At 50.3% G+C, this 15,177-nt stretch overlaps 2 protein-coding genes across 2 annotated transcripts in view; both read right to left on the bottom strand.

Annotated features, from left to right (window-relative positions):
- The window catches only part of CD300LB (CD300 molecule like family member b), a 14,502-nt gene extending 12,670 nt beyond the window's left edge, over positions 1-1,832 (bottom strand). The window contains exon 1 of the mRNA XM_032241824.1: positions 1,653-1,832. Within this exon, the coding sequence (XP_032097715.1) occupies positions 1,653-1,716 (64 nt within the window). The 5' untranslated portion in view covers positions 1,717-1,832. The remainder of the gene's footprint in view (positions 1-1,652) is intronic.
- Positions 1,833-6,463: 4,631 nt separating this feature from the next.
- CD300C (CD300c molecule) lies at positions 6,464-13,861 on the bottom strand. Its single transcript, XM_032241823.1, has 4 exons — positions 12,958-13,861; positions 12,052-12,393; positions 10,308-10,434; positions 6,464-9,193 (listed from the first exon to the last, which is right to left on the bottom strand). The coding sequence occupies exons 1-4, from the start codon at positions 13,016-13,018 to the stop codon at positions 9,046-9,048; spliced, it is 678 nt and encodes a 225-aa protein (XP_032097714.1). The 5' UTR covers positions 13,019-13,861; the 3' UTR covers positions 6,464-9,045.
- Positions 13,862-15,177: the final 1,316 nt, after the last annotated feature.

Below are 15,177 nucleotides of genomic sequence, written 5' to 3'. Positions count from 1 at the left end.
AGACAGGGTTTCACCATATTGGCCAAGCTGGTCTTGAACTCCTGACCTTGCAATCCACCCGCCTCAGCCTCCCAAAGTGCTAGGATTACAGGCATGAGCCACCACGTCCAGCTGGGGACTTTCTATTCACACTGGAAATCCAGGTCTTAGAACAACCGGGGAATTGTCTGGATCCCCGGTCCCAGGCAGAACTGGAGTCGGGTCTCAGAACTCCCCCGCTGTGCCCCTTCCCATTGTTCCTCTGTGGACTGCTCTGTCTGTGCCAGATGGTCAGTCCCGAGGCTCCAATTTTCTCCAAGAGAAAATTGTGTGGCCCACACATATGGCACACCCTGTGCAAAATTCTGGACTGTCCCCTAATGCCCTCTAGGTGTCCACCAAGGCTTGCCATGGAGACGATAATCTAGCCCTTCCCACTTTCCACCTGGGTTCTTGAGTTTTTTTCTTTGAAAGTCTCAGCTCCTGAGCCTGGCTTGCATGGCCTTCATAATCTTGTCTTTTGTGTTTCCAACCTCATATTCAACTTGCCACCCCCAAGACGCGATGTCCTGCGCACTGCAGCTCCCTCTGCATGGACGCACCATTCTTTCTAAGCCTCCATCCCTCTCTACAGGCGTCCTCCCCCCACCCAACTCTCTAGAGTGCTCTTCTCTCAGCTCTGCTTCAGGAACCGACCTTCCTGCTACAGGGCACATCAAGTGCACAGCTGCGTGAGTCTTTCTGTAGCTCACCAGAGAGAACCACTTCACCCTCTGCACACACCTCCCTAAAGCCTTATTGTGTCCTGCTCATTGTTTATGTGTATGTCTCACCCACTAAGCCATCCAGAGTCTTTTTACTTTTTTTTTTTTTGAGACAGGGTCTTGCTCTGTCACCCAGGCTAGAGTGCAGTGGTGCAATCATAACTCTGCAGAATTGAACTCCTAAGCTCAAGGGATCCTCCAGCTTCAGCCTCCCTAGCAGCTGGGACTACAGGCATGTGTCACCATGCCCAGCTAATTTTTGTTAGTTTTCTGTGGAGATGAGGTCTCACTATGTTGCCCAGGCTGGCCTTAAATGCCTGGATTTAAGCAATAGTCCCACCTTGGCCTCCCAAAGTGTTAGGATTACAGGTGTGAGCCATTGCCCCAAGCCTGGAGCCTTCTTTTTTTTTTTTTTTTTTTTTTTTTTTGAGAAGGAGTTTTGCTCTTGTTGCTCAGGCTGGAGTGCAGTGGTATGATCTCAGCTCTCTGTAACCTCCGCCTCCCAGGTTCAAGCAATTCTCCTGCCTCAGCCTCCCGAGTAGCTGGGACTACAGGTGCCTGCCACCATACCTGGCTAATTTTGTAGTTTTCGTAAAGATGGGGTTTCACCATGTTGTCCAGGCTGGTCTCAAACTCCAGATCTCAGGTGATTCACCCTCGTTGGCCTCCCAAAGTGCAGAGATTACAGGCCTGAGCCACCGTGTCCGGTCTCAAGTCTTCCTTACCAGCCGGTTCTACTCTTTTCCCTTGATGTTCTCAGGGCCCAAGGCACTGATGTCAGTCCCCAGTGTCCCAGTTGAATGACTTCACAAAGCCACCTCTGATTTCCTGGATGTGGAAGGATAAATGCCCTCTGCCTCCTGCTCTGCCCCTGTCTTACCAAGTGCCCGAGGTCCCAGCCCCACTCACCTGAGAAGCTGAGAAGGAGCAGAGCTGGGGAAAGCCACATGGCTCTACCTTCCCGGCTCTTCATCACCTGATCTGCATCAGTGGCAAACACAGATCCCAGCTGCACTCTGGAAGCTCTGCCTCGGCCCAGGCTTGCACCCTGTGCACATGTAGACCGCCTTTGACTTTCTTACTCATTCACTTCCTTTTATAGAGTGGGCATTTCCTCCTTTTAATTATTCAACGAAAGAGGTGTCATTTTTTGGCAGGGCTGGGCCACAGGGCCTGAGCATTGTCACTATGTGAAAAAGACGGGGGAGGGGACTGTGCAGGGTGAGGAGGGGAGGGGGAGATATGTCTGCAGAAGGAGTGGGGTGCGCGGCATCTGGCCTAGCAGGCCTTGGGTCCCAGGGGCGTAACACTCTCCCAAGAGCAGGGAACACCCAACTCAGATGTCAGGTGAGCCATGCTGGGCACACCAGAAGATGCATTTGTTCAGGTGTTATGGCTGAGAGCATAAACGTGCAGACTGCTGGGTCAGATAGAGCTAGCTCTAAACCCACGGGCACCACCTGCAAGCTGCATGACTGTGGACAACACAACATCTCTGTGCTCAGTTATTGCATCTATTAACTGGGCTCATAATGTTTGTTGTTATTATAGGAGTTATTAAGAAATTATTTTAGGCTTGCTTATAGCCATTATTGGAGGTAATGAAAAAAAAAGAAATTATTTTAGGCAGATAGAGGGGAAAAGGGGTCCTTGGGAAGTTTTTTTTTTCTTTTAAAACAGCTTTGGAAACTTTTCTTGTCTAGCAGAAAAGCCCTGGCTCTTAGAGCTGGGCAGGCAAGCTTTGATGTGCAAATGCAGGCCTTGGTCCAAACAAACATGGACACTGCCACCGTCTTCTTCCTGACCCCACATGTGCCTGGCAACAGGGCTGCCCCCACATATCCTCATGTGTTTAGAACCGCATGGCACCTGCATTTGCATATTAAAAGGCTAGGGTAGGAGGGCTAGTTTTTTCGTGGAGTACTTGAATGACATCCGGTCAAACCAATCCCCTGGGCCCTGTGCAAATCAGATACCACTTCCTCCAGCCTCCTCATATAACTGGCTGTTTTCTGCCACACTCAAGGTTCCCTCTATCAGCTTGGAACCCCCAACCCTGTCTCTGTACAGGGGGAGCCTCTTCTTTCTTTCTTGTCTATTAAATTCTCTGCTCCTTAAAACCACTCCACATGTGTCAATGTTGTTTTATTCAAACTGGTGCGAGACCAAGGTGTCCCTCCAGTCACTGGAGCCATATCATTTTGGTGCACTGGGCAAGAACCCAAAGCATAGATTGAAGTGGTAAGTATAGGGGTAAGCTTAAAATCTGTGCCATCATTTTTGAGGCACTCTTAGCCTCTATTTTAAAATAAAATAAAATAAATCAATGGGCATCCATCAGCCGGGTACATACACTTAGTGCTGGCTGCCATCATAAAGACTCAAATGTGAGGCTTGCTGGTGAGAACATGGAGACCCCCCCCGCCCCCACAGTGCCACCAGGTCATTAGGAAGGTTGGCCATGTTTCAAATCAGCTTCTTTTCACGGAAGACCTCGCCATTGTGCAAGGCTGAGAAAAGTTCTAAGACGACTAAGAATTTCTGGCCAGGACACACCCTGGCATGATTCAAAGGCCTCTGGACCGGTCCCAGCCTCCGACGGCCCATTCTGCGTGTTGGCAAAGAATCCTCAACCGTCCTGTCACAAAACTCTTCTTCCTTCTCTATCTGCAGTCTCTTAACTCTTTCTCTGTGTGAAATGTGCAGCAGTTTTTACAGCCTAGGAAAGTAATCCTGTTAGGCAAAGTCAGGAGAAGACGCCATTACAAACTTCTAGGAACAGAGTTCTCTTTCCCCTACAGTGAGGTTACTCACTACCACTTCTCTGGTGAGTACATAGTATTTCTAAGCCAACAGTGCCACCTAGTAGAAATAGAAATCCTCTACAGAAGGCATATATATATATATATATATATATATTTTTCTTGTATATATATATATATATATATATATGTATGTATTTTTCATGGTAACACTACAGCTTCCTTTTGCACCATTAGAAATCAGGCTCTAGGCCTCTTCTGGAAATGGGAAAGTTCTGCCTTTAGCAGTTAGGAGTAAGATATCTCCTGTAACCAAATTTTAGTCTCAGTATCGTCCCATTGGCAGGAAAATGGCCATCTGGTTCCTATGTTCCTTTAAGGCACCTATTCTGTCTCCGATTAAGATGGTACTTAATTAGTAAGGGGATTTTGGAGTCCAGAAGTTAACCAGAACCACTTTTCTAAGGGTAAATGCTTTAGCCATAATAGCAAGATATAAAGTTCAATCTAGCACTCTTCCTCCCTTAAAGAGGTCTTGCCCAATTATGTAGTTTTTCTTAAAATCCATTTTTAGAAGGGAGGCACACAGGTCACACAGTCTAGGAGGTCAGAGGGAAATAAAAGGCAAAAGACGAAGGCTGCTTGAGGAAGCGTAACTAGACCCAAAAGTCTAGTTTCCCTGGTGCCGTGGCTTGGAGGGTCATGCCTGCAGTCATGGGCAGCACATTTCAATGGGTGCCAGGATCCAGGAACCAGGGAAAGAAAATGGGCAGCACATTTCAATGGGTGCCAGGATCCAGGAACCAGGGAAAGAAAATAGTTGGGGGAACGCCCCCTACTGTTTTCTTCTCCATCCTGGATCACATGCAGAAAAGGATACTAAAAGAACACTTTTATTCTCACTTCTCTTTCTAGATGGGGAACAGGTTGTCTTCATGGCACTTCCAACCTAGGTGACAGAATGAGGCTCATCTAAAAGAATTAATGTAGTCAATCACATTAATAGAATAAAGGAGAGAAACTACATAATCATACAGATGCACAAAAAGCACTATCTAAAATCCTTTACTTTTTATTATAAACTAGGAATGAAAAGGTGCCCATAAGCAACTATTTACAACCCATAGCAAAATCTTTCCTATAAATCAGGAAGAGGACAAGTTGCTCAAAATCACTGCTTTGATTCGACACTTGGATTAGCCTGCACAATACAACAAGAAAGAGAAATGATATGAGAATTAGAAAGAAAGAAACAAACCTCCAAGTTATTGTAAATGAATTTATTATCTACATGTAAAACTGAAAACAATTACTAAGATTTTTGGCAGAGTTGTTAAATATACACAATCAGTAAAGATCAATTGTTTATCTACATGCATGCAACGAATAACTTGAAAATGCAATAAAAGATACCATAAAATGAGAATAGAAACATAAATGCCCAGAATTAAATTTAACAAACATATGAGCAAATTTTAAGTAGAAAATAATAGAATGTTATTAAAAGAAATTTTAAAAGCTCAAATAATTAGAATTACATACCATGTTCATAGATAGGGCAATTATTATAAAGGTAAATTTCATACGTTTACATTTAAAGTCTCAACAGAGTTTTTTTTTTCTTTTTTAGAATGTTGACCAGTTAATTCTAAAATATCTGTAGAAGAGGAAACGGCCAATATTTGCAAAGCCATTCCCAATATCAAAGAACGATGTATAGTGACATGCCTTACCAGATACCAAGACATTTTAACACAGCTATAGTAGTTAAAACAATGTGTTAGTTCCAAAATAAGCAATTAGGCAAATTCAACATAATAGAGTGGTTAGAAAAAGATCCAAGCATATATAGAAATAAATACATGCCAGGTATTGCACTGCAGAAATGAGAAAACGGGATAATGTTTATCCAAATGGAAGACAGAAAAATGGATTATTATCTCAGCCTAGAAACAAAAATCATTTAAAAATGGGTCAAGGATTTACCTATGAAAGGGAATATTTTTAAAATTTTAGAAGAAAATATAGGAGAGTTTTTAAAAATTTGGGAGTATTCATAATTTGTTAAACAAGATGAAAAGTATAAACCATTAAGAGAAATAAATAATTTCTACACTAAAGTGAAAACCCTGTTTCTCAAAAGATATCATAAAGTTAATAAACTAGGAAAGGATATGTGGAGCACAGGTAACTAACAAGAGGCTTGCAAAGAACTTCTCCAAATCCATAAGAAGAACACAGACAATCAACAGAAAGTAGATGAAGATGAGAACAGGTATTTCACAAAAAAGAAAATTCAAGTAACCAAAAAAACACATGAGAACAAGTTTAATATTAGTAAGCAGAGAAATTCAAATTAAAACAATGAGATACCATTTCATACTCATTAACTTGAAGAAATTTAGGAAGTCTGATAAGATTTGAGCAGTAGCACTGCTGATGAGGAGTGGAAATTGGTGCAGGTACTTTGGAAAACAATTTGCAATTGCCTAGTAGAGCTGTTACACACATGCAGCAAAACCTAGCAATTATTCCCTTAGAACTATACTCTAGAAGACTCTTTTGGACAGATAAATTAGGATATGTGTTCAAAAATGTTCATAATAATGTTATAAGTAATAGCAACAAAAAAAGAAGAGGAAAAGAAAGAAAGAAGAGGAAAAGAAAAAAGAAGAAAGGGGGAGGAGGGGAGAAGTAGGCAGGAAAAAGAGGAAGAAAGGAGGAGAAAGAGGAAGGAGAAGAGGAGGAGGAAGAGGAAGGAGAAGACAACAAAGGATGGAGAAAGATGAGGAGGAAGAAAACAAGAAGCGCATAAAAAAGAGAAAGAGAAAGAAAAGAAACAACCTGAATGCTCATTCAAGAAAGATGGATGCAAGAGTTACGGGATATTCACACAACGACAGAATGTAGATCAATGCAAAGAAGTGACACATTGATGCATCAACACATCAACATGGATGAATCTCAAAAATAAAGTGTTGAATAATAAAATTCAATTGCTTAGGAATAAAAATGCATAATACTTTTTACATAAAGTTCAAAAATAAACAAAGCTAAATAATATACCCTTTGGAAATCCATATGCATGTATGTGGCAAATCCCTTAAAACAAGATGATGAACATAAAATTTGGAATGTGAGCCGGTTTGTAGTGGTGCATGCCTATAGTCCCAGGGGCTCCAGAGGCTGAGACAGGACAATCGCTTGAGCCCAGGAGTTCAAATCCAGCCCGGGCAACATAGGGAGACCCATCTGTATAAAAAATAAAATCAAATAAAATGTAGGACGTGGTTTTCTGAGAAGAGTAGAAAATAAGTTGCATAAGACCAGAAAGGGGTTTGAGGCTTCATGAATATTAATGATGTTATGTTATTAAACTGGATGGTGGACACACACGTATTAAAGAGTATTCCTGGTTTAAAGTGCATGTATTCTTTTGTGTGTCTGATGCATTATCAAAAAAAAGCCTCCAAATCTTCTGCTAGAAACATGGATGCATTGGTCAGAAGGCCATTCCCATACATAAGAGGGACTGTGTTACCTGGCAGGGCATTGATGGGCATTGGAGTTACTGTTTCTCACAACCCAGCTGACTCTGCCTCCCCACTGAGTTTCTCTGAGGCCTGTTCACCCACAGGACAGCCCCCAGCATGCTCAGGAGCAGAGGTAGCTCCAGGAGGATCAGGAGCAGGACATGGAGGCTGCTGAGCAGGGACCTGTGGGGACACAGTGACAGGCAGTGAGTCACCTCCCCAGGGGAGGCCCTGGTGCCCTCCACCTTTCCCCTATTCCTAGTGCCAAGGTACTGTGGCCACACAAATCCACATAAAGACCAAACCTGGACATAGCAGCCAGACACGTAAGACAAATGCCCTCTAATTATCACCCTAAGAATTGCCTTCAGACAGGGCTGTGGGGTGAGGTAGGGCAGCAATGTGAGGGGACACCCAGGGACCTGGTAGGACCTGAATCCACAAGAATCTCCACGAAAACCCTTCATGAGCAGAAGCACACCCTTCAGAGGTGCAGGCAATAAACTGGATGGATATCTGTTGAATGCCTGCTCCTTTCCTTACGGTATTTCCCATTAAGGCAGGAGCCCTGTCTTGTCCTCTTCACAGAGAAATTGGCACCTGCTCTGTGGCTGCAAACGTCAGCCTGTAAAATTCATGGTTGTTGAAGAAGTGAACAGAGGACCAGCTCAGCTCTCGGCTCTCAGCTCCTCAGAAGACTGGGATCATCAAACAGGATGAGACTCTGGCCAGAACTGCAAGGGAGAGAGGGCCGGGGCCACTGAAGCCCAGAGCAGCTGCTCCCTGCCCTGGCCTGGCCGGGTCCCCAGGCTTCCTTGCAGGATATTTGCCTCGCTCCCCCCTCTGCCTGGAACCCTCTTCCTCCAGACCCTAGAGTACCCGGCTCCCAACCCTGCAGATCTCCACGTTCATGTCCTCTGATCTGCGAGAACTTCCCTTGTCATAGTGTCCCAGATAATGTCCCCAACACCCTCCCACACACACTCTCCCCAAACCCAACAAATTTCTTTTCCCAGCATTCATCACACTCTGGACATGGTGCCTGTAGGGGTAGACGTGGTCTACACTAGTGAGCAAGAGACTCAGTTAACTACCACATCAAGGAGTCCTAGCCCTCAATCCATTTCCAAATTTGCCCCAGTTAAAACCGACAGCCCCGGAATGAAGGAGAGGTCAGGTCCCCTTGAAGAAGGAGAAAGGGTAGGCCTGGTTACGCCACCACAATTCACACTGAGAATCTTCTACCAGCTCTAGCAGGAGCAGGAAGTGGGGGCTGCTGAGCGGGGAGCTGTGGGAACACGGTGACAGGCAGCGAGTCATCCCCCGTAATGGACTTAAAGACACTGGTCAGGATGTGTCTACCTGAAGGAGGGAATAGTCAGGTTTTGGGGGAATACTGGATCCTGTTCTGCAGGGACCCCCATTCTGAGAAGTCCAGTATGGTGCTTGGTCCACTATTCTCAGCAAGGGCCTGTGGAGATGGGGGAACAAAGGAGTTTTCACTCAGGTCTGACTTAGTGGGCCAAACCTACAAGTTGTCATTTCTTAACGTTTGACAGCACCATTGAATCGACACACTCAGCAAATGGAAGCAGCCACTTATTCTGAACTCCTGGACCCAGGGAGTGTGGGCCCTTACAGTGGCGAAGGTGCAGGGGAGTCCGGGACTTGCCTCTCCCTGTGAAAACGGTGGAGGAAGCAATGCCAGTGTCCTGGAGAAATGGAAGGGAGCCAGGAGGGCACCCGGGCACTCAAAAGTGTTGGTGACAGCCCAAGGCTCAGTTGGGTGGGGTGTGCACATGAGATGTGGAGTCACAGCTTAGGGCATCCATGTCCATCAGGTTCACGCGCGACACATGAAGATCAGGCACAAGGAAAAGGCTGGAGGAGGCTCGCAGAGAATCCCAGGAGATGCGGGGAGAGCAGCCTGGGAGGGATGGTCAGGAGGTCATTCAAGTCCCACAGACGGGCTCTGTCGCAGCACAGGGCCTTGATGGACAGCTGAAGCTACTGGTTCTCACCATCCGGCCGACTCCACCTGCTTCTCGAGCTTCTCTGAGGCCTGTTCACCCAAAGGACGGCACCCAGCATGCTCAGGAGCAGGGGCAGCTCCAGGAAGACCAGGAGCAGGAAGTGGGGGCTGCTGAGCAGGGAGCTGTGGGGACACGGGGACGGGCAGTGAGTCATCTCCCCAGGGGAGGCCCAGGTGCCCTCTACCATCCCCTGACCCTTGTGTCCAGATCCTGTGACCACAACTAGCCACATAAGGACCCACCCTGGACAGTCCATCCCCTTTCAGCACCATGGCCCCTGACCCTCAGCTTCAGACGTGCCCTTGACCTGAGGACTGTGACACCAGAAGGGCAGGAGCGTGAGAGGACGTGAGGTCATGCCAGGCACCCAGGCAGGGTCTGTGTCTGGAGGCAGCTCTCTACCTCTGTGCCCCACATGCAGGGTTACCCAGCTAGGGTACCAGAACCCACAAAAGATTATTTGTGTGACTTCAGCTTTCCTGTACACAGCGTTTCCAGGAGGGCAGGGACCATTTGTTTCTTTCACAGTGAGTCTCCTGCCTGCCATGTGACTCCAATAATCTGCCCTACAACTTCAGTGCTTGTTGAAGGAATGAATGGACAGCTCAGCTGTCAGACCCTCGAGGATTGGGCTCATCAAACAGGATGAGACTCCGGCCAGCGCTGCGAGGGAGGCAGGGGACAGGGCCGGGGCCACCGGACCTCAGAGCATCTACTCCCTGCCCTGGCCTTGCCGGGTCCCAAGACTCCCTTGCAAGACATTTGCCTCACTCCTCCCTCCACCTTAATCCTTCTTCCTCCAGACCCCAGAGTGCCCAGCCCCCAGCCCTTCGGGTCTCCATGCTCTTGTCCTCTAATCCTCAAATCCTCCTCTGATCACTGTCAGTGAAATAGCGACTCCAACACCCACACACGCTCTCCCCAAACCCAACATTCCATTCATCCATTGCACTCATCACCCATCGCTGTATTTGCACATCAGCCTCCGTGCTGGCTTGTTCAACGCGTGAATCCACCCGGTAGGACTCAACTTCCACCCGAGCAGGACAGTGGCTGTCGGTTCCCTGCTGTGACCCAATCCTAATAGGAGCACCTGACAGTTAACAGAACCTTCACATGAGGCGTGGGAGGCGTGGACAAAGAAGCGATGGGAAGAAGGAAGACCCAAGCCCCCTAGACGTTACACGCAGTGGAGAGGCCACCCAAATGACCCAGTCCTCTGCGCAGGCAACTTACCCAGGGCGTGGGCTGGGATCAGGGCTGTCCTCTCTGGTCGGGCTGGGCCAGGTGTGCACGGGCAGCTTCGTGGGAGGACCCCAGGTGCCCCTGGAGCTCTGAGGGCTAGACGCTGTGGTTGTCAGGGCTGTGGGTGAAACACAGGTCAGCCTTGATGATGCCACATGGGTCTCCCCATTGCTCTCACCTGTTCTGCTCCAATGTTCACAGACAAGGTCACCAATGATGTACGGGAGAGATGCCCTGCGTCCAGCATGCCCCATGGCCACACCCAGGCCTGACCAGTGTCCAGAGCTCCCTGTTCCACCCGTAGGTACTGCAGAGCGAGGATGGCACTTCAGATATGAGGCTTGCCCTGCTCCCCATCGGGAAGTCAGAGTCGGTGGCAAAGGCATAGGTCTCCAGCTTCCACCCCAGCCAGGAGGGACAGGGTGACCTGGAGGAAGGGTGTTTGCTCTGTGAAGGGCGACCCAGAGTGACTTCGGAGCCAAGGCCCTGGGCATGACAGTGGCTGGAGAGAGGCTGGAAGTGAGGACAGGAAGTCAGCGGGGTCCTCCCTCAATGCTGGGACCAGAGTCCACTCAGCCCCACATGGCAGCCGTGCCACGGCCCCACAAGGCCCCTGGACCATCCTTTTTGGGGAGGGAAGGTCTGGGAAGAAAGATCTAGAGAGGGGACACCCAGAGGAGCCTGGGTGGTGGCCCGTGGTGAAGACAGCTGGACAAGAGCCCTTTCCTCCTCCTCCGGCGCCCTCAGGAGGATGTTAGTTCCTCAGTCCTAGACAGGAAGGCACAAAGGGCGCGGGAGGGACACGTCTGACCCAGGGAAGTGGAGACCAAGAAGAAGACACTCAGAGGAACCCGGGATATTGTCAGAAGAAAACAGTGGAGAAGCGACCACACAGGCCACTGGGTTTGAGTCTCATGAGACAGGGGCAGGGACTCTGAGGGAAGAATGATTGACAGTGCAGGGAAGAGCCTTCAGGTCCACGCCAGTCTCATGGCTCATTTCTATCCGCCCGTCCCTCTGCTTGAAGGGGCAATTTCTGGGGTTTTCCTGGGTTCCCTCCTGTGGTAAAAGGTGCCAGAGAATGAGGGGGACACACAGGTAAGCCTAGGGGGCAGGATGGGGACCTCAGGAGCATGAGAACCCCACCCAGGGCTCTGGGTCCCCTTCCTGAGCCCTCCAGCGGCTGCTGCGGGAGCTCCCAGGACAGGGCTGTGGGGCTGCGGCCTCAGGACACTCCAGACAGGGCAGTGTCCACGCAGGGCCCAGGACAGGGGCAGCCTGGAGTGAGGGGAGCCAATGATCTGGGGGTCCCGTTCCCCATGGTGGGGAGCGAGTCAGACCCAGGCAGGACAGTGGGTTCCCTTGAGTGTGGACCTGGCCCTTGTCAGGACAGGGAGGCAGCAAAGACCCCAGAGTCAGGGGAAGCCCCAGACCCCACCCAGGAAAAGGTCAGGCCTAAGGCTGTCAGGGAAGGCTCACAGAGGGGTCTCCAACCTCAGGGCCAGTGTCCCCTGCAACACACACATGCAGGTGCACACACACAAAAACCACACCACACTCCTAGGCATGTACCCACACACAAAGACACACACACTCATCCACACAAGCGGCACACACAGTGTCCTGAGTCACTGACCCCCAGCCTCACACACTCCTGTCCCACTTCTTTCTTCAGGGACAGAATGAGCAGCCCTAGACTCAGGCAGGCCTGGTGCTGAGAACAGGAGGGGCTCACCTGGGAATACGGACACCTCGACCTGGATGAAGGGATCGTGAAAGTCTTGGAGCAATGGTGAATCTACCCCACACCAGTATGCGCCTGCGTCGTCCTCTGTAAGATTCTCCAGGGTCACTGTGAAGCTGAGGTTTGCAGGACGGTCCCTGATGGACACTCGGCCGTTCCTCAGTTTTCCTGCTGACCCTTTGGTCTCCACAATCTTGGCACATCCAATAGTCCACCGTACTCTGCACCAGTATTTGTTGAGAGTCCTGTGTTCCTCCTCATACCCACACTGCACGCTCAGGGATCCCCCCAGGGGGCCCGCCATGGTGCGGGGGCCGCTCAGAGCAAAACAGCCTGGAAAACACAAGCCCGAGTCCAGGCTCCTCCTCAGATGGGCCTGGCCAGGGGTGCCCCGGGGTCAGGGCCTCATGGAACCCGGTGGTGTGGAGGAGGCAGTGGCAGGCAGGCAGGCCTTGTCCACTCAGGAGCGAGGACTAAGTGTGAGAGGCTTCCTCTATGCAGAGGTGGGAAGGGCATGGGGAGTTTTCATGGAGACTGGAAAGGGCAGGCTGGGAAGGCTCTGGGTGTGTGCAGGCCTGTGTGTGCATATGAGTGTGATATTGTGTGTGATCGTCCCGGATTAAATTTGTGGAGAACTTTGGCAGTGACAGTCACAGCATCACCTCCCACCTGGGGCTTCCTGTCTTGGGCACAGAGGAACAGGCCTCCCCCGCGCTGTGCCTTGCAGCCTGCTGTCCCCTGGTGAGGAAGCTGCAGACAGCTCCTGGATGCTCCTCCGCCCTCTTCCCTTCTCCCCGTCCCCACTCCCCTCTATGGCTGCTCCTCCGCCGCCTGCACCCCGCCCTGCCCTCTCCCACTCAGAACAGATCTCCCGGAGTCCAGGGCCAGCCCACTCACCTGGGACAAGGAGGAGGAGCAGAGCTGAAGGCCACCACGAGGCCCAGGCCCTGGCCGTCATTCCTGCAGCGTGGATGTCACCTGCAGCTGTGCAAGACCCCAGCAGGGGACAACGTGGAGCCTCCTCCCAGCAGATCTGAGCTTCGCTTCTGCTTTTCTCCTGCTCTCAGCTTCCTTGTCCAGCCCTGTCTCAGGTCTGAGGTTGGAGAGCATCAGTGTGCAGGAAGGTCAGGGGGAGAGCCGCCAGGGCTGAGGCTGGGGCTGACAGCTCTGGGATGGTGCTAGTGGCTCCCCTCAACCCCAAAGTCTGGCAAAGTCCAGGATCCCTTGGGTGGGAATGCATCCACTTCCGCACAGCCCACAGCTTCTGGTTTCAGTGTGTTACTCACACCCCAGAAGGCAGAGCCAAGCTGGGACATTTCCTACCACAGCGGCTGCTCCACCCTCTGTGACATGTCACTTCTACGTCAGGATGGACAGTCCTGTGGTGGGAGGCTCAATCTGCCACCTCTTTAGCCTTAGAGGTGACTCTTAATCTTCAGCTAGGTCCCTGCAGAGAGCTCTGCCCCTAAGACCCCCAGCTCGTCTTCTGGCCTCAGAAGTTAGCATAATGAAGCCAGACAGCATCTGCATGGCCCTTTTAGGTGCTGAGTCCCCAGCCAGGTTCTAATCCTACAGGCCTGGGGAGTTTTCTTCTTGTGCCTCTGCCCCCAGACCTAGACGCAGAGCAGCACCACCCACCTGAGACCCTACTTTTCCATCTTGTATTCTTGCTGAAATCCACACCCCAGTGAGGATCAGGGCAGAGAATCGAGAGCACGAGAGTCTAGAGGCATGAAGACGCAGGCTGGGACTGTGGGGATGATGGAGGCTGCGCCTGAGCCAGCACACGCCCCAGGGCGCACGCAGGGCAGGGATGATGGAGGCTGCAGCCAGCACACACCCCAGGGCGCACGGAGGGCGGTTGGTGCCCAAGAGGACAGCTCGTCATGAGCAGCAGCTTCTGGTATCTGTCCTGGGTCCACTGTGACGGCCAGGCACCTCCCCAGGGAGCAGCCATGGGGGACAGGCCTTCCCCGCAGACGGGGGCCCAGGTCTGCCCACACTCCAATTCCATGCCCCCACCTGCTTCCTTTCAGCAGGCTCCTCCAGGCTGGGATATTTCTTTCCCCTGCCAGAAATCACCCCAGGGCCAGGTACCAGACAACTAGGCACCACTCCTGTATCCCAGCCCATCAGAATTATTCAAACTACGCACTCCAAAACCTGCTGTTTGCTTACCTTACCTTGCCTGTTGCTTCCTCTGAAAACCACAATCAAGGCTCCCACCCACATTTCCTCTCTCTCCCTCTGCCCCCTCACCCACCCTCGTGCTTCCCCGTGTGGCCCTATGTGGCACAGCGCACCTCCTGCTTCTAGGGATCTGTGAGTAGAAACGCATTTCTTCATGACAGTCATTTCCATATCTGCATGCCTTACCATATCTCATTAAAACAAATCCAAGTCCATTTCTTTGTTTTGTTCTGAGACAGGGTCTCACTCTGTCACCCAGGCCAGAGGGCAGTGGTATGATCATAGATCACTACAGCCTCCATTTCCCAGGCTTAAGTGTTCCTCCTGCCTCAGCCTCTGAGAGGCTGGGACTACAGGTGCGTGCCACCATGCCTGGCTAATTTTTATTTATTTTTTTTTTTTGAGATGGAGTTTCGCTCTTGTTACCCAGGCTGGAGTGCAATGGCGCGATCTCGGCTCACCGCAACCTCCGCCTCCTGGGTTCAGGCAATTCTCCTGCCTCAGCCTCCTGAGTAGCTGGGATTACAGGCACGCACCACCATGCCCAGCTAATGTTTTGTATTTTTTAGTAGAGATGGGGTTTCACCATGTTGACCAGGATGGTCTCGATCTCTTGACCTTGTGATCCACCCGCCTCGGCCTCCCAAAGTGCTGGGATTACAGGCTTGAGCCACCGCACCCGGCCTGGCTAATTTTTTTTTTAAGTAGGCATGAGGTCTTACTATGTTGCCCAGGCTGGTCTTGAACTCTGAGCTCAAGCAATCTTCCTGTCTCAGCCTGGTAAAGTGCTGGCATTACAGATGTGAGCCATCACACCCAGCCTCAGGTACATTTTAAAACATGTCCTCAATACATTTATCTGGTCTCTGAAAAAATCAGAGAGGTCCCATCATATAACAGTAAACCAGCTTAAACTGAACCAGTTGA

The sequence above is a fragment of the Sapajus apella genome, unplaced genomic scaffold (assembly GCF_009761245.1).
Source record: "Sapajus apella isolate SASKATOON/1434 unplaced genomic scaffold, GSC_monkey_1.0 scaffold48, whole genome shotgun sequence".
NCBI classification, from domain to species: domain Eukaryota; kingdom Metazoa; phylum Chordata; class Mammalia; order Primates; family Cebidae; genus Sapajus; species Sapajus apella.
Note: the sequence above shows the minus strand (reverse complement) of the source record. Positions and strands in the feature narration are given on the sequence as shown.

Bases quoted from the DNA above. Each gene is read 5' to 3' on its own strand.
- CD300C (XM_032241823.1), bottom strand. From the start codon at position 13,018: ATGACGGCCAGGGCCTGGGCCTCGTGGTGGCCTTCAGCTCTGCTCCTC. The intron at 12,394-12,957 runs GTGAGTGGGCTG...TGTGTTTTCCAG, and splicing joins GCTCCTCCTCCTTGTCCCAG to GCTGTTTTGCTCTGAGCGGC. The intron at 10,435-12,051 runs GTGAGCCCCTCC...TTTCACCCACAG, and splicing joins CGAGGTGTCCGTATTCCCAG to CCCTGACAACCACAGCGTCT.